Source organism: Leptonotus elevatus, chromosome 6 (assembly GCF_054856555.1).
Source record: "Leptonotus elevatus isolate MCC_2025b chromosome 6, RoL_Lele_1.0, whole genome shotgun sequence".
Classification (NCBI taxonomy): domain Eukaryota; kingdom Metazoa; phylum Chordata; class Actinopteri; order Syngnathiformes; family Syngnathidae; genus Leptonotus; species Leptonotus elevatus.
Genome location: NC_141244.1, coordinates 17845504 through 17872440, shown reverse-complemented (window position 1 = coordinate 17872440; position 26937 = coordinate 17845504). Strand labels below are relative to the sequence as shown.

Genomic DNA, 26937 nt, shown 5'->3' with positions numbered 1-26937 from the left:
AGAGAGACCGGCATTGTGTGATATTACCGTTAAAGGGTATGCCGACAAACGCGACTGGATATAGCAGTTAGGATTTACTTTTATACTTGAGAAGTATAGCAACTGTTTGTAATTGGTAAATATAATTACTTTTTCAAAAGTAACCGGTATGCTTTGTTTACGTTTTTATATCCCCCCCCCCGTAAAGAGGTTTCTGGTTGCCTTTAGGAATAATGACTATCGCCGCCGATGGTATGGAGGGGAATTACTTCTCGCGCATTGCGCTGAAGGTACGTAATAGTCGTAGTCGGTGCGGTGTGTATTTACGTCATTTTTCTACGCGACGTGCCGACGTCTGGGTTGACGCCACAGCCGACGTCGGGTTGGTGTAGCTAGGCCTTTATGTGAACCTAAAATGCAACGACCAATCACAGTTCACCTGTTTTCTGAAGCTGAGCTGTGATTGGTTGTTACCTGAGCAACTGTGATGTCATTTTCCCGCGACATTTGTGCAATATGAGTTATGCAGCACAATCCATCCGTTTTTACCCATCTCAGGGGGCGGCCATTTTGCCCCTTGCTGTTGACTGAAGATGACATCACAGTTGCTCAGGTTCAGGCAATGACCAATCACAGCTCACCTGTTTTCTGAAGCCTAGCTGTGAGACTTGAGCAACTGTAATGTCATTTTCACTCGACAGCAAGTGGCAAAATGGCCGACTTCTGATATTGATAAAAACTGCTGGATTTTGCTGCTTATCTCATATTCCATGAATGCAATGTTAACCAGAATACCGTAGTGGGGCTGCATAGAAAATATTATTGTCAAGAAAATTAACACTATGTTGCCGCAGCATTGTTGTGTTTTTGTATTATTCTGATCAAATAATCACCTTGGGGGGGGGGGGGGGGGGCTGAAGTGTGTGTATCCTGTTGCAAATGTATATGTGGGCATCAAAACTTAATGACCATTTTGAGGATCCGCCTTGAAAAAATGGCAGCTTTTATAAGAGAGAGAGAGAGCTCAGTTTTGGATAGCAAATCATCAAATTTTATGTCATATTGAAAACTCAAACGCTTTCCCAGGAGGAGTTTATAGACCAAAATATGAGCAATATGATACGAGTGCTTCGAGCCAAAATGTTGAGTTGATAGTTTTAGGCACTTCCTGCCAATGTTTCTATTTTGCTAAGGAGATTCATGCATTATTTATTCCGAGAAATATAGAAAACTCTTGCGATGTTAAACAAGGTCGTGGCATTTCGGCCCCCGATCACCTGTGGCCCTGTTGCGTGGGTCTCGTCTCGCAGTCCTACATGTGATGTGCTTGACTTGCCGTACTTGCCAATGCACAAGCAACAAACAACAATGCATTTGATTATTCTGTTTTTACGTTAAAATATACAAGACGCTGTGCATAGATTTTCCTTCCACATTTTTAAACGACATCACCTTAAACGTGCATTCTGAGGTCGCAACGTGATCATGTGCGATTGTTAACCCTTGTTAACGATGACACAAGCAAGCACACGGGTTAACGCACGAGGCGCATGTGCGACTGCCGCATGCGACACCTTATGCTAATGGCGGTTCACAGCTTCAATGAAAAGGTGGCTTCACGTGGAACACATGAAATGATTAAAGATGAAACGTGAGGGCTTCCCCACCCTGCTGTCAAGGCGGCCATCTGCGCGTTGGCAAAACATGGCTGCCTTGTGGGTGCCAAACCGGGGAACCGCGTCCACAAGGGCGAGCATGGAGGTTCATTTTTATTTTTATTTTTAAGAACTACAACAGCTGAACTTTATTTAGGGTTAATCAGACGCCCTTTAAATGGAAGCGAGTGTGTACTGACTTCCTTTTAACATAAATTGTAATGTGATTGGTTAATTCGGAAGAGGGTGTGTGGACTTGTGCAACTATGATACTGTGTATCTATATATTTATATTATGTTATCTGAGTTTCTTTAAAAAAAAAAATTCTCACTTTCTCAAAAAATGTACAGGGGTGTGTAGACTTTTTAAATTCACCGTACAGCCTCATTCAGACCACATGTGGGCGCAAACAATGCAGTACACAGAAGATGGATTGAAAGTGACTTTTCTTCTCTGACTTGCAATGCAAGACCTTGACTTGTCACAGTTGGATAATAGTTGTGTGTGTGTGTGTGAGTGCTCATCACTCAAAGGCCACACATAGTCGTCACCTTCCCTGCCCATGAACTCAGCACCCCGCACACATCCGTGGTTATATCATAACCCGATAAAGCAAATCTGTCCGATTAATCCCAATGCCTTTAGTTACACAATGGCCATTGTGACTTGAACGGATTTGCTCGTCCTGGTGAAAGATGACAAAGGATCCAACGAGAGGCGCCTCTGCTCGCTCTACAGTGGCACCCTGTGGCTGTGTGCAGTACTGCAGTTTGTTGGGGGGGAAAAAATGGAAAAACAAACGCAAACATTTGATTTACAACACAAATACAAACATTTTCATGACATAATAATAATGGGTGTAATTGGTTGTGCCCAGTGACAAGTATAACAGTGTACAAGAGCTAAAAACATTCCAGATTTTTCCAAACAAGCAATTTAAGTTGGGTTACACATTGGGTTCATATAAAGTGAATCGATAATTTTTGTCATAATCACCGTGAATCACAATCTTGATGCTAAACGCAATACGGTATGTTAGCATGCTTGCTAGTTTGTTTATTACTAGAAACGTGGTTAATCAGATAGTTGAAGCTATTGGCTCTGGTGACGTTAGTTGAGTCAATGTGGACTAATTGATGACGTCGTTTTACATTTTCTCAATTGTCAACTTGGTATCCGCGCACATGTTTGCAAATAGAACCTCGGTCTCCTCGCCATACACACGCCGCCGTCCCCAGGTGCAGACGGGCCCGCCCTCTGACTCACTCATCCAATCCCCCTTCATTGCCTTGCAGACGGTCGGAAATTGCGTTAAGTCTCACTCCAATTCACATGTTCTGTAAATTCAGACCGAGGCAGTGAAGGCGTCTACGTGTGATTTGAAATTGGACGAGGGAGTCGTGGGGCGAGCGGCAGGAGAAAGAGGAACAAACGGATAAACATTTCAGGGTGATTTAATAACAGCGGCTGGCCTCAAATACCTCGATCGGTTCTCTTAAGACAGAAAGAACGGTTGACGGCAAGTTCTGGTGTTTTGCATTGAAATTAATGAATCCAAATGAAAACATCTCAGATGGAAACAGAATATTTTATTTGGGCTTGGGTTTTTCTTTGCAGTCTTGAAATGCTCTGGCGGGCTGTCGGTTGCCCACTCCTGCAGTGAAATGACGCTTATTTGAAACTCATAAACTTCTCAATGCAAACGTACTGACTTGACTCTTTACACACAGGAGGCAAATGAGAAAATGATGAACGCTGTAAATGAACATGAAGGAAGAAAAAAAAAATCGTGAAGGCTGAACATTATCACGTCTGACTAAATCAAACGCCTCAATGCCTTTTTTCCTCCCTCTTACAAATAACACTTGTCAGCCATTAGTCATGATTATTATACCGTCTCTCCTTGCGGCACTTTTCCACTTTTTTTTTTGTTGGTGTAAAAAATTACCTGAATTAAAGGTAATGGGTCTAAGGGATATGAGTCAGATCTTATGTCTGACACAGAATTTTTTTTCTGAAGCTTCATTAGTCAAATAGCATGAAAGGTGTGCATCATTCATCCTGTCTATCTTCTGTCATGCTTTGCTTGCACGTGTGCTCCCATGAGAATTTGGTGGAAAAATCATTGGAAATGCTAAGCACGATATCATGTTTGGACTATTCCTCATCAGCCGTTCTCATCAACAAACACTCTATTATGTGAAATAATTTCAAAGGTATTCGTGTTATTAATGAAAAGAATATTTTCCCCAAATAACTTCATTTATATAAAACGCTCGCGTAAAGTCCGAGCTAGACAGTCTGTCTGTTCGCTGGTAGACGGAGAATCGTTAAAACAAAACTGCATAACATCAGCAGTATTCACGTGTCATTTTATTCTTGTTCCTGATCAATAATGCAGCGTAGTTTGAAGCAGAACGCAAGTACATCCATTACATCAAACTGACACAATAATAGATGGTGGAGGACAGCAATAACGAAAAGCAACATTGTTCCCGTAAAACTCTCTAAAACTCGATATACTGTACTTTTTAAGATTTCCCATGAAGTCAGACCCTTCTGAACATGACCGCAGAATGGCAGATGCCTTGTCTGAAGTTAGCGCATTGTTTGTTTTCCGGCGCTGACAGAGTGTGTGAATAGAGAAATGTGATTGCTCGCCAAGTTAGCCAACGTCAAAAAGTTGTGAATTACTGTGTGGTGTTTGGCTGCAACAACACAGTTCACCATTTACCACTAATTGCATCCGACTCCTACGATGCTGACCGCTATAACCTTGAGGCTAATGTTGGGCAAAGTCAAATGCTGTTTCAGCTCAAGTAAGCTAAGCTGTCAGTGTCGACCATTTACAGTCATTCAAATGAAACAGTCTCGGGGTTAATTGTAGTTAAGCAGTGAGATATGTTTGAGTTGTGTTTTGTTACTGTATCCAAACTGCTCAATTCAAACCGTTTCTGTCTACAAATAATTTCATTTCCAGCCATGCTTATCCAGAACCTCAAAATACCCATTACCCGATCTAAAACTATCTTTTAAAATATCTTAAATAGCACGTAGCTAGCCTTGCTAGCATTACAGTGCGTAACTAGCTATAATGTTAGCATTTTATTTAACAAGCAAAACGCAGGGTCGTATGCATACGAGGTCTACATTCTTTATATTGATATTTATATATTTATATTTTATATTATATATGAATGTCACGCTGTATCGCTCATCTGAGGTTATTTTTGGAAACATCATTAAAAATATATACAAAAGTTAGCCAGCTAGCCCTCGTTAGCTTAAGGGGTAGTAACCAGGCCTCTCATCAATATTTATGAAATAAGCATTTTGGTTGATCATTTAACAAAAAACGTTTTACATTCATTACAGTTATCACGTCGCTTACCTTGTCTGCCAAAGGACGGTTGTCAGACGCAATCCTGGGAAGTGCAAGATAGTAGAGCATTAAATCTGCGCCTGTTTTACACTTGCAAAACTTTATTTAGTAAAATAAACCATTAGTGGCACCTGTTATTTATTTATTTTTTTAAAGGAACTTTTTATTTGTGGATGACACACCCAGTGACAACATTACAAGACACACAACTTGTGTTTAAGTGCAGGCCACTCTTACCTACATTCAACCTGTTGCACAAACATGGCCGCACTCCGACACCAACAGGACGCCTCCGTCTGCAATCATTCACGTGCTCAGCAGGTGACAGAAGCTCTTATCCGTGGAGTAATCGGCGCGTGTAAAGGCATTACTGGCAAGGGAGAGCGTCAACTTTGATATGGAAAAAAAAAAAAAAAAATCCAATCTGACAACATTATCTACACAGCACGCACACGCTTTGCTGCAACATCTCCAGCTGTTCTCCTGGATTGGATTAAAGGTCCATTTTGTCACATCCTCAAAAACAAAACCAGATTGCGATGATGTGTTTGTTGAGACAAATAAGAGTCGGAAGCGCATCTTGTTAAAAGTAGGATTTGTATTACTTTGTTATCACGCTCATGGTTAGAGAACCTCTGTTGTTATGCTTTGTTTGTTCCGTTTACATTTAAAGTCATTCCAGTCGAAAGGTAAACATGATTGTAACTGTTGTTTCCAACACTAGTAAATGCTTCTGTTGCGTCGCCAGACAACGTCGCAGACACTTTCACACACGCACACACGTACGTTCTTTTGTGTCCTAATTCTTAAGTGCAAGAATGATTGACCCTTTTCCACACCTTCCCCTCATTGCCATATATACACCTGGGCTGGATCACACACTGACTGCATTGTGCTGAAAATAGTCCATATGCATTGTATCATAATATAAGCACAACGATACACTTGGAGACATCTTGAGAAAAAAAAAAAAAAAAAAAAAGTGCCCACACTACATTAAAAAAATAAAATAATTATATATATAATGTGATTTGAAAGGCCACTCTTTTAAAAGCAGGCTACAATGTAATAATAAAAAGAAGCCTCCCACACATATAAACTCTAAGCTCTACAATACAGTCTGTCAGTCATGTAGCGTTTCAATGTAACTGTCACAGAGAGAATAAAGTGAAACCTCTGAAGTACAGGTGCCAAATTCAAGGACAGTTCCGACCCTTCTTTTTTTGCCTCAGTTTGTTAAGCATATAAAGAATAAACTCCACAAAAATGAGCAGGTTTTTTTTCTTTGGCTTTTTTTTTTTTTTTTTTTTTGTCATACCAGAAATGACAAAGAGGAAAATTGTGATCTTTTGATTTCGGATCTCCCTGTCCTGGCTGCTCAGCGCAACATGGCTAAATCAACATATTGTTGGCACCGCTATGTAAAACGAATCATCCACCACCACCGTTACATGCCATCAAAGTTAAGGATGCCTTTTTTTTTTCCCCCCTCCCAAGTTTTAGCATATAGCGGTTAACCATTTTTCATATTGTGTCACAGGTATAAAAAAATAATAATAAAAAAAGTTACTTAAAAAAATTACATTAAACACATTCACTGCAGTGGGCTTTATTTATTTATTTATTATTCGTCAACTTGAATCCAACCAACCGTTTAATGCCACTAGAGGCTCTTGCCAAGCTTGTCTGTGAAATTCATTGCAAAAAAAAAAGAAAAAAAAAGAAGGAAAAAGCTAGAAAATAAACTTTTTTTTTCTTCTTCTGGTGAATGATGTTTTAAAAAACCGCTGCCAGTCTATCAAAGTTATATAATGGCCACGTTCTGACCTTGGGATGGTTAAATTAAATTCCCAACACAAAATGGCAAAAAAATACATTGTGTTCAACTTCAGAGGTTCCACTATATTCCCAGCAAAATGCGTGAAGATGTTTTAAGGTCGATTTGAAGTAGAAGAAACAGTTGGATTGAAATGAAACTTCTGCAAAAACACTAACAACCTCAAAATGTGATAACCAGTCTGCATGCAGCCCAAGTCGACATATGGCTGCATCGTATTCCATCACCATTAACAAAGACACGTCACAGAAACGGAATAAAAAAAACAAAAACAATCAAACAAAAGTTACACTGAAGGACACTGAGTTTCAAGTTGGTAGAAAATAACCCACTTTCATTACATTTCAAAACATTTAAATGTCCGTTCGCCGTCCTGTCTTGACATTTACAAGCACACCTGAACGCCTCATGTGCCTCTGGATTGTGAGGCGTGGGTGAGCGAGAGAGTCCGTCAGGGCGTCCCAAACTTGAGTCCGTAATGATTGGCTGGCAGGGGGGGTGGTAACCATGGTGAAATAAGGTGCTAGTTGCCATGGGAACGCTCTCCCTGGTAAGCAGTCGTTATAGTAGTAGTAGTGGTTGGCTTCTGGCTGCACACAACCTCCCCACCTTTTTTTTTTTTTTTTCAATCGATTTTTGCATTTGAATGATGATAAGTGTGTAGATGTGTTGCCGGGATGTTTGTATCCGCTCGCACGCCCACGCACGCGTACATACAAAATGGCCAATGAAATTGTGGTCGAGCATAGCAACGCCAACGCACTTCTTCATCCCTCCTCGGTATTGCTGAGTGTTCACATGCAGGGATGATCCGTCGCGACTGACGCATGTGCTTTGTTAACCTCAGACATTTAAATGCTTTTGCGAATGCCCCCCCCCCCTACCCCACCCCCCTGCTTAAAGTGGAGATGATGGAAAAAAAAACAGGAGTCCCATGTTGTGTTCATGAACTATCTTCTGCTTGGGGGAAAAAAAAAGTCCTTCAACTCTCCACAATGTTCCCCCAAAAATCCATTCGATTCAGTTCACTTGAGATCAATTTGTCCCGTTGCGTGAAACCATGGCAACGAAGCAACAGGAAGTGAACCAGCCAATCAAATGCGTGGGTGGATTTAATGATGTGTGGTTTTTTTTGTATTTTTTTTTTTATTATTTACAATTATTTAATAATTTCAGTCTGATGTTGCCACCTTTATAAATGCTTTGTGTGGCGTGCATGAATCAACACCCACCCACCCACCCACCCACCCACACACACACACACACACAGACGACACGCATACACAGACTGCATCTTCACTGTCCCGCCCGCCGCTGTACCGTCCACCCTCCGAAGGCTCGTTGGCATGGTGACGCTGATGCGACGGCCATTGCTAGGAGACGAAGAGCGCGGCCAGCAGCAGCATGGTGACGGTGAGCAGCAGGCGGTCCCGGGACGGGTTGCTACCGCTCACGCTCTTCTCCAGCTTGGGGACAGAAGGGTTAAATTCATCTGAGGGAGAGAAGAGAAAAAAAAAAGAAGAGTATCAGTATTACTTTGGTTAGCACATCATCCTTGCAGTAGTGGGATTGAGGGTTCGAATCTCAAATCATGTGTGGAGTTTGACTAGAGTGTGGAATAGTGTTAATTTTATCCGCCATTTTTAAATTTAGTCTCAGTTTTAGTCCAGTTTCAATCACGCTTGTTAGTTTTGATCATAGTTGGTCAACCTCATCCCGTTTTTATTTCGTCGACTATAAATCTATCATTTTAGTCTTTGTTTTTGTCCAAGAAAACACATTTTATTCGTCTATTTTCAGTTAGGACAATATATTTACCCCTATATATATTTTTTTGTCAGCAGATTATGTTGAACATTTCTGATCTAAAACTATTTCACATCAAAAAAAAAATTCTCAACTTCACACATGATTACAGTATGTCAACAAGTGGCTACTATGGCGCTATGCTATGAGCTAATAAATTAGCCAGCATTAGTTAGCGGTCGGATTAACATTACTGTTGGAACATTATTGCCGTTGGATTAATGTTACATTATAGCTATAATTTACTTACCTACCTTCACCAATCAATTAAAAAGCCTAATATTTTACTGTGAATCAAGTGAAAGAAATTACAGTATACTGTTTTATCATTACCATTCTTCTATTGATAAGGATTAAAAACATGAAAAATTAACAAATAATTTTCTTAGGTTAAATAGATTGAATTTACAGGTTATTAAATTAAAAAAGAGAATATATCATTATAAATATACTTTTTTCATACACGGGGTGCTGTCCGGTATAGAAAATGCTATGCTTCAAATATTTTGGTCATTTTATGTACATGACTATGACGGCTTGTTAGGGCCATGTATAAATAATATATATATTTTTTAGAGGGTGGGGAAAAAAACATTTGCGACTTTATAACATGGCAAATTTGCGACTTGATAAAGTGGCAGATTTGCGAGAGAAAAAACTCAGAAACTTACGAGAAATAATTTTTTTAAGTGGCAAATTTGCAAGAAAAAAAATCTTTTTGTGACTTCATAGTGGCAAATTTGGGAGTTTTTTCTCAGAATATTACCCCCCCCCTCTGAAAAAAATAAAAAAATAAAATATATATATATACACGTAGCCCTAATACGCCGTCGTACATGACAGTAGCAAAATAGAAAACTGCAAACTTTAAGCCAAATGAATGTATTGTTAAATAAATACAATTACGACAGTGTCAATCAATCAATATTTATCCATTTTTTGTCCAGTAATGTTTAGTAATAAAGCAAACGGGCGGCTGCGTGACACACGCAGCACCTGTCATCTGTTACCATAGAGCTCCTATTGTTCTGCAGTGACACACCCCCCGCCCCGACAGACGCGCGCACACAAAAACACACACCTGATGATGTCATAGAAATAGTGCTGCACGTGTAATTTTGTCTCGCCGTACGCCAAGACGTGCGGTCAGACACACCTTTTGACCAAGCCGACTGACGAGACGGGGGAGCAGACGCTTTGTTATTCATGTTTACTGGCGCTCAAATAAAAAAGGCTGTTAATATACTTGTAGTCTGGCAGCTGCTCAGACAGCAGACTAATGTGATGACAGGCCGGCACCTGCTTTTAAAAGCCGACTCTTTTTTTTTCTCACCTCCGTGAACTCGCTGCAGTATTTATAGTATGACCATTTCTGCTGATGTTAAGTTACATATATTGTTGTCTTGTATAACATCAAGATTGACAGTGACTCACAATGTAAGTTGGAAAACAAAATCTTATATTGACAACTCTGTTGCTAACCAAAACAGCAGCACATATAACATGTCAAAAGTTAGCTTTGTGTCTATGAAGCAGTTTATGATACACTTCTTGCATTGGATTTCATTTTGTCCGTTTTAGCGGCTGTGCTAATTTATTCATCTTGGTATTTTACAAAACATGATATTGAAAGAGGTCATTTCAAACTCAACCTGCACAATGTTATGCAATTGGAAATAGATGAAAAGCTGTTTTGACTGCACAAATCTTCTTTGAGGTCATATGCAGTCGTCGCAAAAAGGTGTCCTCGGGCATTCTAGCGAGTTAGCAAACAACACTGCGCCGTTTGAATAGAAATGTAAGAAGAGCCCAGGCTAAACTTTTGCCATCCGTACGGTCTTGCAAAAAACGTTTAAATAGTTAGATAATAGTTTTATGGTCTGGGAAAACCGCCCTAATAGAGCGAAAATTCAAGTCCCAACACGGGCCAGAAACCTTTTTCGACCTCAGTGACGATCACTTCAAATGTCAGCCAGAACAATTCCAGACGGCAGCTGTCAGTTCTGATGCTTGCGAGTTCAGTAATTTGATGAACTCAGCGATTCAGTTCATTATGATATCATGTTCATCATCATTTCAACCACATAGCCACGAGCATTATTTTGTTCAGCATTTTTACAAATACCGCAATTGAACGCTAATTGTCCATATTAAATACAGTCAAGGAAAACAGTTCGTCTAATATTGAGGACTGTTAAAAATAGCTGAAAATATTTTATTTTATGTTTTAGCCTACCCTTAAAAAAAAACAACCAAAACAACCACCAAAATATGTAAAAATAAAAATTAATATAAATAAATAATCAGGAAAATAGCACTAAATCACGCTATATAAAATCATGTAATAACTTAAGTAGAATGCAAATAATTAAATTGATGATTGCATAAACTCATGATGATGAATTTATTGCAGCTCCTTCAGGTGCGTACGATTTGGCCACCAGGGAGCAGTACAATACTGTCGTACAGACACAACAAAAGAAGAGTTTCACAAAACTGTAAGACTCAGGAGGTTGGCAGACCAACCAGAATTCCTTTATTTTAGTATTATTTCATTTAATAGCTTTTTTTCTACCTTTATTTAAAACCCATTGTCATTATTTATGACAGTGTTCAATTTGCACGGCAATTAAGAATGTCACCATCTTTCTTTACTTTTGCGCGGTGAATTACATTTTTGTAACGCTGAGAGTTTGAGCCTGGAACAAGTTCTTTCCCTTTACATTATTACTTATGCGGACAAATGGCGTTCAACTCAATCAAAGTTGTCGACAATGTAATTGTAGTTGAAAATAAAAAGGCACTGGATCCGTAAACGGCCTCCCGTCGATGCTAAAAGCGTCCGAGTGACTAACGTTACATTCTCATCAGTGACATCCCTCCCGATGTTCCTGGAAGAGGTCGTCCAACACGTCGTCAGCGGTAATTGCTGCGATAATAAAGCCCATTAAAGAAGAAGCTTCTGATTTCTCCGCTAATGGCCGGACCCGCTGGTCAGACGCTGAAACCCGACCCTCGGTGACGGGCAGATGAGCAACATCGTGCTGCTCGGGGAGCCGCTCGCGCCATCTCACTGGAGGCTGAGTGAAATGGAAACTGTGACAACAAGAAGGGCTGATTTGGAACTGGCTGCCACCCTGACTGCGAAAGGTGAATAACAGTCATTAAAAATGGCGTCGCCACGAGTGTAATTGCTCGTCATTCAAGGAGACGTTTTACTTGCTAAGCATGTTTATGTGCTTGCTTGTGGCGTGCGCATTAGTCTGGCAATTGCTATTGTTATATAAGGACAAAAAAAGAAGAAGAAAATGTTCTTTTATAGCCACAACTGATGCTCACTCACTGACACACAAGTCACTCACCAGGCCAGAACTTGCCTTTTAAAGCCACACATACTAAAAGTCACAGATACTGCAGTGTAGAACATAAGAATGGTGAACACAAATTATACCTGCACCTCACATGCGCATTTGGCCTGGTATTATGTGTTGGTATTGTTGCAAAATGCTAAATGTTTTTTTCTTCCATGAATTAATTGACAGGATAATATTTGATAGCTGCAGATTTAACTCCACAGAACAAGGCCAGAGTTGAGATTCTAACCCGGATCGTCACAATTGCCTCTAGTACACTCTGCCTGAGCTGCATGCATGTCTTAAAAGTGACAATTTCATATTCAAAATTTAAAGCAGTTAATGTGATACAAAATGTCATAATTTAATAGAATTTAAAGAATGAGTTGTATTTTTTATTTTTTTGCCCATATTGACATCAAGTGATGTTACAAACAATCACCATTTTAATAGTTTCTAAATACAATCCATAGGTTTCCAGCATGAATTAATACTGTTATAAATTTTACATAATTTTTTACACGCAATATCCAATGTTGCTTTAATGATGTGAATTTGTGGGACTAATGAAGGTCATCTAAACAAAATTTAAAATGTACAAATTTAGCGTCCTATTTTTGTGTCCAGAAAAAGTCTACTGTGTGCATGGGAGGAGTTTCGTTTCTTCTGGTATCTTTCTAGACAAGTGCAGTGAGTTACAAAATTGCATTACGCCACCTGCGCCACAACTTAGACCTGCTCCGAGCCGGTCTATCTACGTTCGATCAGGGGTTTGGGGGTGGGGGGGGGGGGGGGGGGGGCTAAACTATTTCAGCGAGTTCATATGACCCCCGCAGTCATTCACCACAGCAGTGATGACTTTTCTCATGGCAGTTATGAAAACAGACTGATTTATGAGGCAAACACCCACACCCACACGCACACGCACACACACACACGGATTAATAGCAAGCATATTTTACAAGCTGCCACGGAAGAGTGCAAACACTTGACAGGATGAGGATTGATGCCCACGTGGCTGCTTGCAGAACGAGACCTGGGCGGGTGCACGTTGTTGTTGTTGTTTTTGTCGCCGTAAAGCCACCGGCGGAGACGTTTAATTGTGTCTGTCGCTTAGCGATTTACTACCCGCTCGGCCGCCAACGTTAAATCAGCGCTGACAGATTTAGCTTCATTCCTGTGACATCAACTGCCGTATAATCCTGCGCAACATGCAGCTTGCCAATATGTTGTAACTTCGTGGAAGGAATCCAACCTCTCTGTATACACTCACAATGCAATTAAGTCTGAGCCAGAAGTCTCAAATTGACTCATCATGTTAGACATAGGCACGATTTATATCGGCGGTGTTCGGCTCAGGAGTCAGTAGCAAATGTAGTCGATATTGTTGTTTGATGTACATAAACAGAAGTACAGTATAGGTAAGGGCATTATCAAGTGAATTATTTTTGGCCAACTAGTACACAATTAAACCTTACTAGTAAACTACTGTTGGGCAGTCTTTTTCTGGTCCGTTTCGAAACAAAAGGGGTTTCTCCCGGGTGGGTTGTTAGTAGGGGTGGGAATCTTTGAATGTCTCACGATTCGATTCCGATTTTTGGGCCTGCGATTCGATTCAGAATCGATTTTTGATTCAAAATGATTTGATTGACAATGATTTTTGCTTCAATCTGTAGATGTGCAAGGAATTGTAATGATCTACTCCAGTCTCACTTGTTGATGCTAATTAGCGCGCTACTCGCGGCCCTTTTATTACTCAAAAGCACGGCTCCACACTAGAAAAAAAAAAACTTTTATTGGAATGACTTGATCGTGACTTTTTCCTTCTACTCTCTAATGTGGCTACAACTTAACAGTGTATTAGACCGCGTGGAACCACACTGCCCCTCAGTGGCCAAACCGGATACAACATGAACAGCGCTCCAAATAAAAGGCACACACAGACAAAGGCGAGACAGTATAAAATAATTTCAATAAAATCAATAAAATCGATTTTGGGACATTTAAAATTGATTCTGAATCATACTAAATGAGAATCGCGATTCTTATGAGAATCCATTTGTTGGCACGCCCCTAGTATATAAATGAAGGCTGATAGTTTTCCCCACTATCAAACTCACCCTGCTCTTCTGTTAACTGTTAATCAAATACCACTACATCTCACATCTTTCTTATGCCGACACATCCTACATGTTTGAACCGCAAAAATATATCCGCTTAAAGTCTCCGATGGCTGCGGTATATCCCACCAGATCCTTGGGGGGCTTTCAACTGTCAATCAAAAAAAAAAAAGCGCATGAGCTCTGAGCACAAAAAAAATATGTTTTCGGGATTGGGTAATAGTGTACTCAAAACACCCATTTGTACGTTTCCTTTCAAATTCTGTTAGTTCCACAATTGGTTGCAATTTGCCACAATGCCAGTAGATGGTGCTGTGGTGCCATCAACAGACAGAGACTTCAAGACAAAGACAAAATCTAAGCAACTTTACCTGTCCATGGAACTAACAGGTTTCTATCAGATATATATGTTCAGTGCTTGACTTTTACTGTAAATTCAATAGTGTATTCAATGTGTAAAAAGTTTGAGTTTGAACCACCGCTCTAGATTCTATGCTAGTTAAATTGCAAAATGTAAAAAAATAACTAAGAAAATGCTAATAATGTGTTATCCATTTTTACAAATGAATTCAAGAATAATTGAATTTAAACCCAATAAGGCTCTGAGTTCCGCAAGCTCGGGTCAATTAGTGGAGGCCAGAGTTCAACGCAAACATGGTGAAGCAGCATTTAGGTGTTATGCTTACACACAAATTGAATGCACTACCAACAGAAGTCAAGTCAGCTTTTAAATGCAAGTTCAAATTTATGATTAAGAGCTTTTAAAGGATTTTTAAAATATTATTTTCCAGAATCTTGTTCTTGCACTGTACGTTTTTTTTTTCCTTAAGTAATTTCAGTAAGACACTTTTTATCTCTTTACTTGGCTCATTTGTCAATTTTAAATGTTGTACTTTTCATTACGTGAAGCACATTGAGTTAGCATGTGGCTGAAATGTGCTATATAAATAAAATTGCCTTGCCTTACAACTTTTCAGCACGTTCTTGTGTCTTCTCAAGTCAGAAGACACCCATTCAACACAAAAAAATGAAGTCATGAGGCATAAGGATGAATAATTCAGGGTTTATGGAACTTTTTCTGTATGAGAAGGCCCATTTGTGCCTTGTTAGTAAAGTTTTCCACCTATGGGAACAAAAGACATCCATGCTCGTTTATGACATTTGGCATGAACGCCGATGTCCCAGCTGTGATTCCAGTGTGAACACGTGTCTTGTTACATCCTGATATGCCTCAAAGATATTTTCCACGCTCGCTCAGGTGCAAAAATGAACATGACTCACCGACGTCGTCCATTTTTAGGCCCGGTCTAAGCGTGTAGTCTGCCTCTGTTGGTTCTGGCTCGTCGTCTACATCAGAGGCTAAGCCAGAGAAAAAGAGAGGGCCAGGGAGCAAGGGTTAAACTATTGACCAAAGGGATTTTAATTACTTCTAACCAGAGCGCTTGACAGACACGTGCAAGAGAGCAGCAAAGAAAAAGAGCATTGGGGTTAACAAAATGGCCGGGAGCGCTCTGACTGACAAGCCACGGCAGCACTGTGAGTCCTGAGGAAGGGGAGGAGGAGGAGGGGGGGTGTGGGGTGGGGGGTAGTTTTTTTGTGTGAAAAAGGATGAAGGGCGACCAGTCCGCCAGGGAGGAGAGGTTAATATTCCAAGAGTGGCTAAGTTAAAAAAAACAGACAGGCCAGGGATCAAAGTGCGTCGTCAGTGTGTGTTTGTGTGGCAGAGCTAGTGAGAGAGGTTAAGACTACATATACATAGACACCCACTGACCACACGTTGTGGTAATAAATTGATTGTGACAAGGGGTGGGGGCGGGGGGGTGTACCATCAAAGACAGAGCTACAGAGAGAGAGAGATAGAGAGAGAGGGGGGGAGAAAGAAAGAAAGAAAGAGAATGAGAGCTAAAGAGAGGGGGATAGAGAAAGAGTGAGAGAGAGAGAGAGAGGGGGGGAGAAAGAAAGAAAGAGAGAACGAGAGATAAAGTGAGGGGGATATAGAAAGAGAGAGAGAGGCTGGAGAGAGAGAGGCTGGAGAGAGAGAGGGTAAGAGGGAGAGAAAGAGAGATAGAGAGAAAGAGAAAATGAAAGAGAGAGAGAGGGAGAGAGAGAAAGAGAGAGAGGGAGTGAGGGGGAGAGACAGAAAGAGAGGGGGGTAGAGAAAGAGCGAGAGAGAGAGGGGGGGAGAAAGAAAGAAAGAGAATGAGAGATAAAGTGAGGGGGGTATAGAAAGAGAGAGAAAGGCTGGAGAGAGAGAGGGAGAGAAAGAGAGATAGAGAGAGAGAAAATGAAAGAGAGAGAGAGGGAGAGAGAGAAAGAGAGGGGGGGAGAGAGAGGGGGGTAGGTGAATTCACAAATGCCACATAATTAATTATATGGTGCATTCAACAAAACTCAATGCAGCTCTGCTTACCTTTTTGCTTTCACTTGAAAGTGTTTTAAGAGAGTGTCATCCAGCGGCTGGGCGCTAGTTGTCACTTGAAAGTGGCTCTGGATCTTTGCCAAGCCTAGTTACCGGGTCATGGGCGCAGAAAGTTGGTGTGGTATTATGCAAGTTAGCCCGAAGGGCTTGCTCACGTAAACTTTTTTAGACGCAGGCTCAGATTGACTTGATTGCTTAATTTCACACTTGATAGGAGGGCAGGAACTTGAGGGATCCAACTATTTTCATACAAGCAATTAAAAAAAACTTTAAACCTGACAAAAATGCAATGTAAAAAAAAAAATTCTTCTCATCCAAATCTTTTTTTTTTTTTTTTTGTGGCGGTGCAGCCAGCAGGTGTCCTCAGCGAAGCATAAAGACGCACTCGTGTTATGTGTGGGCAGACAAGCCCCAATGGATGCTGGTTGTGGGTGTCAAAAGTGCCAGACTCACCTGTGGAGCAACAGACGTACACGCGTAGTCTCAGGCAGCTGCGGCCGTGGTGATGAGTCGGCGTGGCTGTAAGGAAAAAACAAAACAAAAAAAAAACCTGACGTGTAGATCTCAATAATGACATGAAATAAAACAATGAGGATGGCCTGCTGATTGAATCCTTACAAATGTAGTAGTACTCATGGCCGACGTGGAACTCGTAGCCCAGCGAGAAGGCGCTGTAGCGCTGGAACTTCTCCGAGAACTTGATGGGGGCGTGGGGGGCGTGCGGCCGGTTGCACTCCCACCTCTTGGAGCCCATCTGGGGGTCGCAGTTGCGGTAGCCGCGGTAGCTGACCATGTAGAGGACGTACTGCTCGCTGGTGCCCACCATGCGCTGGCTGTCGTTGTAGTGAGGGCAGTAGATGTCCAGGTAGTCGTTGACGTTCACCTGCATGGTGTAGCCCTCGCGGCGGAGACTGCGCACGGGAAAAAAAAAGATAAAACAGGATGTTGTTCGTTATCAACAGGAAGCTGCTTTGGTTCAAGATGCAGGAGCTTGTTTTTAACTCATTCACTGCCATGGACGGTTAGAGACGTCAAATGTGCATTTGAACTATTTCTATTAACTCCCCCCCCCCCCCCCATTTTTGTTAACAAGAGTTTGAAAACCTAGATTTTTTATTTATTTAGAACAGATATAAAATGTGTGATTAATCGTGAGTTAACTATTGAAGTCATGCGATTAATTACAATTAAAAAATTTAATCGCCTGATGCGATTAAAGAAAATAAAAGATTATTAAAAATTAGGAGCGTCAGACGATGACATTTTTCAATCGTAATTAATTGCATGACCTCAATAGTTAACTCACGATTAATCACAAATTTTATATCTGTTCTAAATGCACAATAAAAAAAATCGAGGTTTTCATACTCTTGTTAACAAAAGTGGAAACAATTTTAAACTAATAGAAATAGTTCATATGAATAAAGACGTCAATAGCCGTCAAAGGCAGTGAATGAGTTAAAGGGGAAGTTAACCCCCACAATTTTTTTGGGACAATAATATGTTCTCTGCAGCTCCACTCGTCTAAATGCAGTATTCTGGTTAATATTGCGTTAATGGAATATCAAAAATTGCCTGTTTTCTCTTCTTCTTCTTTTTCTTACCAAATCCTCACTGTGCTCCACTTACAGGAGCTCAAAAAAAGAAAAATATTTGCTTATCTATCTATGCCATCTACTTATGTTGTGTTCAAATAAAAAGGCCTCACATTTCATATTGTGTAAGATGAGATCGTCATGATTCATATTCGTGTACTCATATTTTTGTGTATTTACATTTTTGGTGACATTTTTCCAACGAGTGCCATGACTCAATAGAGGTACGCAAGCCTTCTAATCAACTCCGCATGACAACATTGGCTTCAAGCATCTTGAGAAACAGTACGAACGAATCATTTAGGATTGGTTGCCAGTCACTAACAGCACATAAGTAGACAAGCATTAATGCTCATATTCATACCTATAAACAATTAAGAGTCTTTAATTAACCTAACGTGCACAGTGTTGGGAATGTGAGATAGCCTGGAGTAACTTTACTGTTAAAAGTCAGATTTCAACTTTATGCATATATAGCCTTGTAAGAAAACTTTTGGAAAAGTATGGAAATGAGTCAACAAAAACAGTCAAGCTAAAGTCACGGTTGCTCAATTTGTCCATTTTGAGGAAAAGCAGTGACGCGCCGACACCGGCACAATACATCATGGTGCACCAGGGATCATGCAGAGCTACTGAGCTATTAATAACACAAAGCAGGTGTGTAAGTAAATGCGTGTATTTGTCGGCTCTTCAGAATGGACTCAGGACCCACGGGTGAGAGCTTCTCTTCGCCATGTTAGCGCCACGTTGTCCCCTAACCCCAATGCTCGTTCATCATCAGCCCCCAAAAAAGTAAAAACAGGAAGATAAGGTCTGGCAGTGTGTGTGTGTGTGTGTGTGTGCGTAGGTAGGTGGTGTGACAAAATGAAATGTATTCTTTCCTGACATCCAAAATCATCTTTCTCTTCCCATGACTGACCCTGGCTCACATCTGCTGTAAATCAACAACATGCAGTATGACAGTAGCATGATGCAGTCAGTTGGAAAGTTCCATCAAGGAGCGTGTGTTGCTAAAATGTCACAAGGGGGCAGCAGAGTGTCAGGCTGGGTCTTATGCAGCTTCTCTCCTCGCTGGTTCTAGGTCAGGTCTCCAGGGAGATTATTATTCAATTATTAAATGAAGATCGAAACACGGCGCTCAATGTCTTCCCCTCACCGCTCTTCCCTCTCCCGCTCATTTCCTCGCTTTTATGGCCACATGAAGGAGTAATTAAATGTTGGACATTCATTCTTTCGCTTCCTGCCTCTACGAGATGTTCTTCTCCCTGGGCAATTGATGTATTTTTTATTTTTTTGTGGTAATGCGCAATGCAGGCGTATTGTATTTGATCGAACAAAAAGTGAGCATGTGGCTTACTTGAGAGGGATTACAACAAAAGGGGAAATGAGCTTCAAACATGGAAATGTCGATTTTGTATTACAGTTTTGCAGGACTGAGGAAATGTGTACTGTCAACTGCAAAGTAGCAATTTTTAGGGTAAGGCACCATATTTTTGTTAACGTCAACTAAAATGATGCTATGTTCCTGCAGAACAATGTGATTTTACAGAAAATTTTAAAATAAAATAAAACAAAACAAAAAATAGGCAAAATAAATAAAAGCAGATTTAAAAACTAATGATAATGACTAAGCATATTAAAAAAAAAATTCAATAGTACAAAGCATTAATGTAATACAAAATATTCATTAATGTGATATAAAATATTAAATATATTTAAAAAAATAAAAACAATTAAAAACTTCCTAAATTTTTTAAATAAAAAAATTAAGATTTGAAATCAATGGGTGCTTCATAAAGTGTATTTTTGTATATGCCATTTTCATTACTTCTTTGAAAACATTCTCTAACCATCATTAGTCAACTCATAGAAATACGAATTCAACATTTTATTTTTAAAATATTGACTTATTTCACTTATAATGATCATGAGTTATTACATTTATTGCATGATACAACTCAACTTTATCTCGTCGTTTTTTTAAAGCTAGCTTTACCTTTAAATTCAAGTATAAGACATTGATATTTAAACCTGAGACATGTATTAGAGGACACAACAGGATTTTTCAGACTGAGGCTCCACTGACACTTGAAATTGCTTCATTTCGTTGACCTTATTATTCTTAGATGAAATAAATGTGCCATTTCAATTGCTTTCCCATGCAAAAAAATAAATACATAAATAAGGTGTGATCATCTTATGCAAATTTTCATGTCTCATAATAGACCCACCAAAAAAAGAAGAAGAAAAAGAAAAGCACAGGAATTGTGTCATTTTGGTTTGAAACCTATTTTATCACTGTTCTACATAGAAGAATGACGCAAAGTAGCATTTTTTTTTTTTATCACTGCATGTGGCCAAACATGGCAGTGAAGAGTCACCACAAGGCCAAATGTCTTTTTGTGTAGTGAAATTGCACTCATGCAGAAAGTCATAGATGAAATAATGCACTCCTGAGACTCTGATTTCCTTCAACCTGTACCCATTTGATTTTTATTTGATTTTTTTTACTTTTTGCAACATACGCTCAGTAATTTGTTATTTTTATGCACAGGCCGGCGCCATCTGGTGGCATCTTGCCGTCAAGGAAGGATGTGAAGGTAAGTTGTGGAGTTTCATTTGGACAAAAGTAATGGTTTGACACCATTTATTTTTTTTTTTTATCGGAAAGGGACAATGCATATTGATGAACACAGGTGCAAATGCATGCATAAATGCGCTCAAGTTAGCATACAGCTAATGTAATTATTTGCTTCCATGGGTTTTGAAAAAATAAATGAATAACTGACCACACAGCAATGCAAGTGCATTGTCGACGCCCACTTCCGTTACAATAACAGTTCTTTACTCCCCATACTCCATAAAACGCAAGTGTCAAACTCAAGGTCTCGCTATTCTTCAATTTGTTGTGTTTATGAGGCCATTGTACATTTATTTGGATTCAGTCATAACGGGCCTCCAAAGCAAACCATAAATACACGACAAAAAATGAGTTTGACACCCCTGCCGTAAAGGGTTAAAAAAAAAAAAATCCTCTCGTGTTTACGACTGACTTGAGGAGTCAGCGGAAATGGAGCTATTGTAGCGAGGGTTAAAGGTGAAGGTCGCCTCTCCTCTGCTGCTGCGGAGCTTTTTGTTGCGTAGGAACAAAAATACAGTGTAAAATGTTTCAAGTAGACAACAGTATTTACAGTGTTTGGGGAAAAAGTAGAATGAGGGATGCAGATCAACGAAGGGAGAGGTGGGAGCAGGCACGTAAAAAAAAAAAGAAATAAAATATAAAATCTGCAAATGGAGAGTTTTAGCGCTTGCAAAGAATAGCAGGGGGAAAAACAAAGGGAGGGAAACGAGCTCGGAGCATCTTGAGTAATCTGGAAGCAAATCCCCGCCTTAAGATAAAAGCAGGTTTTGCCATCCCCGCTGTGCGTGTGTTTGTGTGTGAATGTGTGTGTGTGTGTGTGCACCTGCTTCGCTTTTCTGCTGTGGACAAGCATTTACTGTGAGTGTGTGTGTGTGTGTGTGCGAGACATCAAAGCACCGAGCTGGAATCGCACTGACTTCTAAACTGGATGGAGAGACCTCTTCAAGAGGTGCATCAAACCAAATATGAAGGGATGCAAAATAGAATTGAACCGCAGGACAATATCTGGAGGTGCGATCCCCCAAATACTACTCTAATGAACTGCAGAACACGAGGAGAGAAAAACAGAGCAGTCCAAATGCAAAATGTGTTTGTATAGTGCAGGAACGAGTGATTTGGGGCTACAGGAATAAGAGACTGCAAAGTTGTTTGATTTTGTTTTCCCATGTATTCCCTCCCCCATAATGCCTTGGGGGTCATGTCGAAATTGCGCAATAACTCGTGGCATTATGGGAAAATAAAGAATGCTTTTCGCATTTAGCCCACGTTTTGCACAACGTTTGAACAACTTTACCAAGACGTTTGAACGACTTCTTCAAGACGTTCGAACGACGGTCCAAATAGATCCAAACAAGGTAAACAACTTTATCAGTACATTCGAACGGTTTTACCCATGTTTTCAAACGACCGCATGAACACATCCAAACAACTTTATCAAGACGTTCAAACAACTTTGCAGTACGTTCAAATGACTTAACCAATACGCACGACTGACTCGACCAACAGGTTCGAACGACTTTAGCAATACATTTGCACGACATACCCCAGTCAAATCAGTTTACTTCCCAATGGCGGTTGTATGCTTCCGTAACATTATAACTGTAATGAAGAAAGAAAAAAAAAGTTTTCAGAAAATTTGTCTGCGAAAAACTGCAAATAAGGGGATTGGCGAAAAATAAAAAGAGGCAAACATGCGAGCGTCTGCTGTTATGCATTATTGCCACATTTATACTTGAATAGTAATACAATTCAGTCATTAGCAGGGATGGTTGTAGTAAACGATTATTAAAAAAATAAAGTGATTTTTTAAAATGAAGCAGCATGTTTGTTTTTAAACTTTTATAGACTTTTATTTCGGTACAATTCTAGTTAGCATTTATGTACATTTGAACTAATTCACTGCCATTGACGGCTATAGACGTCAAAAATTAATTTGAACTATTTCTATTAGTTAAATTTTTTCTCCACTTTTGTTAACAAGAGTGTGAAAACCTAGAATTTTTTTATTGTACATAGATATAAAATTTGTGATTAATCGTGAGTTAACTAGTGAAGTCATGCGATTAATTACAATTAACATTTGAATCACCTGACCCCCCTAATTTTTTACATTTTTTTCATTTTTTTTTAAAATCAATACATTTTTCATTGTAATTAATCACATGACTTCAATAATAAACTCACGATTAATCACACATTTTACATCTGTTCTAAATAGACAATATTTTTTTAGGTTTTCATACTCTTATTAACAAAAGTGGAAAAAGTGGAAAACTAATAGAAATAGTTCAAATGGATTTTTTGACGTCTATAGCCGTCAATGGCAGTGAATGAGTTAATTAAATCACAAGTTCAAGATTTTTTTTTCTTTTCCAAAATTTAAGCATAGTGTTGTTGTACAAACTGTGTATAGTGTTACAGTACAAGAATATTAAAGATACACGACCAGTCAAAAATTTTGAAACACATTCTCAGGCTATTAAATAGAGAGGTGTCTCCAAACATGCGACTTGTAGTGAAATCTTATGAATGAAAACCTCTGGCTTGTTTTTTTTAATGAACACTTAGGCCTATCATGTTATTATATTTTAATGTTGATCATAATGGTGGTACTTGCAGAGCAAAATATTTCTTTGGTGTTATTTTTGGTTTGACCATCACCAGAGCAGGCAATGCAGTATTCTATTTTGCTCATTCCTGTTTATAAAGCAACAATTCAGAAGGAGTCCTTTTATTAAATATGAAATGTGAATACGTTAAAAGGGAAATCCGACTTCAAAATTCTCTATTCCGCATGAAATGGGCCACCGGATGCTGGCGCTTACATGCCGCCGCGCTGGTTTCTTTGTGTAAACCTCATGTGACGCCCGCCATCCTGTCAGCATCACATTTCTTTCGTGAGCTTTTACATTTCAACAACAGATTTCCATAAAAGCGCGCCCGTTTAGAGTGTCGGGGAAAAATGGATTTTTGTGTTATTCCAAAATGCCCTAATGGATTTCCATTTGCCTTGATGGAGTTTATTACATAAAAATGCTCTTGGGAAATAAGTGAGAGAGGGAAGCAAACAAAGTGGCGTTGTCTGTGCTTCCCCCTCACGTTTCATGTTGGATCACTTCTCAGTCCATTTCTCTTGCAAATACAAGGAATTACGGCCTAATATGACCATTTTTACAAAGTCTTTTGTTCAATCATCTAACCAGAAGTGGTTTTCAATAAATATTTTATATTATTAATATATGGCAAGTCTCTAGTGGCAAGTGGTGTCAGACAGTTGCATTTAGATTCACAGTCACATAAATGACTGCCTTATTCTGGTAACGGTTTACTTTTGTTCTTTTTAAGTGTGGCCCTAATACTGCTGCATTTTCTCTGCACGGTTTCAATCCCACTTGAATAAATGAATTCCTTCCTTCCAAAAGGTACTAACTGTGATCCATTCAGTTCTTAGACGCTCTTGTTCATACACAGACCTTCGTCTTCGTAAAGTGAAATAAATGTCTTCATCATCAAAGAAGAGTGTTGTTAATAACCCTGCCAAAATGTAATCAATGAAAAAACAATCACCGCGTGTATAAAATGGGAAACAAAGCCATTGTTTCTATTCTCAAACGCCGTTGGTAAAGCCACGCCCACCTCAAATGTCAATCAAACACCGGTACTTCGATCTTGAAAAATGGATGCTTCTCATGCCTACAAACAACATGTTTGAGCAATGAAAATACATCTGTTTATTCTATTCCACTGGACTTTCCACACCGCAACAACGAGGCGCTCTAAAGCAGCCACACTAGCGCGAAGCCCTGATCCACACACTAGCTGTTTAGTCAGACTTATATAAAAAATAAAAATAAAAATACTCCCCCACCTCACTCTTCAGTCCTTCTCTATGTGACATGCGTGCACTCGGTGCCAACAATGAGGCACTCTAAAAGAACCATGACATATCATACCACCAGTGCACACACCGGCTGTCTCGTCAAACTTTTTTTTTCTTTACTCTTATGCCTTCTCTCCGTGACGTGTAGGCACTCGGGGCCAACAACAAGGCACTCTAGAACAGCCATGCCAGCCCAAAAGGAAATACCTTATATACATGAATAGTAGGTCTGTTATCAGTTCTGTACACTAGCAAATATGAGATTTTTATTTTTATTTTTTGGTATGAGGATAGATCAGTTAGCTTTATTGCATGGAAGCCTCTGAACTGTACTTCCCCCAGACAACAGCCCTTTATGGAAAATTTGCACACAATGGAAACAACATTATTCGCTTGTGCCCAGAGGATTTCTCACTCTCTATTATTTGTCCACGCCTAACCAGTCTCGCTACTCCGGCGGATGGCGCACAAAAGCTCACCGGTGCCCTTTTTAAAACACTCTCCAGTGAGAAATGATATTAACAGGTACATTTTGTACAAGGGCTTATTAAAGCCTCATTGTTCAGGGCTTGTTCAGGAGAACGCGTCTTAATTGGAAATGTTGAAATAATCTCATCAGCAGCCTTGAAAAATTGGTGTGGAGACCATTAAGAAGACAAGAATGAAGCGGAATGAGATCATTGCTCAACCGTCCACCATTGATGTAAACATGCAACTGGATATTACCATCATTTAGTCATACAAGTGTATGTAGATTGCTCATTTGTGTCTTAACTGATTACAGTTTTAATGCTAAGTATTAATGCTAAAGTTAGCATTCCCTTTATCCTGCCGGCTGGCTCATCTCTTTAGCTCACAGAACGCGCAATTAAAAGTCTATTTACCATAATGACGCATGGTTCCATCCCCGCACGAGTTGCAGCGGTCTAATCACGCCACATCATTGCGATAGATGACACACCCTGTCACTGGAACCCCAGCCAGTTAAACAGACGTGGATGTGGCGGCGTTACTGATGAATTCATCTTGATCGAATTATGTACACACGTCTTTGTCCTACGCTTCAATCGTATTATGGAATACAATTACAGCGGAACCTCTGAAGTCAAACACAATCCATTTGGCGATGCAGGTTGACTTCCAAGATTTGCAACCAAATTTTCCAATGGCACACATTGGGAATTAAATTAAGCTGTTGCAATCATAAAAGACAGATTGGACATTTTGTAATGTGTTTTTTAATAATAATAAAAAAAAAATGTGGTCTATAATATTGTACTTAAGAAAAACAACAACATAATAAATACAATTTAAAAAACGGGAGAAAAAAGTTTTGCCACATTTTTTGTTGTTGCTTTAATTCAATGGACACTGTGCTGCTCGTGTGCATACTTTGGCCAACTGGGGGCAGTATAAGATACAAATCACATGAGATAAGACCAGGCCAGCCCGTGAATAGTGAAAGTCCGCCTATAAATGATGCCCATGAAATGCAATGGTTAAAAAAAATAAAAATAATAATGATTATAAACATTCAATATTGTCTTCCATAAAAAGGGCGGGAAAAAAACCAAAACTGCAATAAATCCCCAAAATATTAAAAAAATATATAGAAAAAACGTTTTGGAAAAAATAAATCTGTGACTATGCAAAAAAGGAGGTGCCAAATCGTGAGCATGATGGGGTCAACTGTGCATAAAGGCGGTTCAAATTCTTCAGTGAGCCTCAGTAATAATACTCACTCTTTGCAGAGGATAAAGAACATATGCCTGTGAATATTGTTATATTGTGTGTCTTCATGTATTTAAACACAATTTGGAGTCAATTCTTAAGATTCTCACTGAACTGAAGTCTCATAACAACTGATAGACCTGGCATGGTATCCCACTACGCTTGTTTTTTAAAAAAAAAAAGCGTTGATTAACTAGAATAGCAAAACATACCGAAATCTATTTCTTCCTAGAAACGCGCCCCAAAGAGATGTAAGCCCGTGCTATCTTCAAAGTGGTCCAGCCATGTTCCAAACATTACTATTCAGGATTTAAAAGCTATTCAGCCTCCCGAGGCCACCATTCTTCATCTCATCTTACTCCAACACAGAGATGCCAACATTGTGTGAGCGGGGTGTGCGTAGGTTCCAATCAGGCATCAGAGCGGAGGATAGAAGGGAACATCTCTCCTGCTGAATGGAGACTCCCAGACATGTGTAGCATGACTGACGCTGCCATCAAACACTGAGCAAAATCTTCCCACTGCAGCTCCCTCAGCT

The 26937-nt window shown here is 39.7% G+C and overlaps 1 protein-coding gene across 1 annotated transcript in view; it reads right to left on the bottom strand.

Moving 5' to 3' along the window:
* Positions 1–8109: 8109 nt before the first annotated feature.
* Positions 8110–26937, bottom strand: part of efna3b (ephrin-A3b) — a 69336-nt gene continuing 50508 nt past the window's right edge. The window contains exons 3-6 of the mRNA XM_086079047.1: positions 17171–17463; positions 17006–17071; positions 15415–15492; positions 8110–8346 (exon numbers count right to left, since the gene is read on the bottom strand). Coding sequence (XP_085935173.1) covers positions 8228–8346; positions 15415–15492; positions 17006–17071; positions 17171–17463 — 556 coding nt within the window. The 3' untranslated portion in view covers positions 8110–8227. The remainder of the gene's footprint in view (positions 8347–15414; positions 15493–17005; positions 17072–17170; positions 17464–26937) is intronic.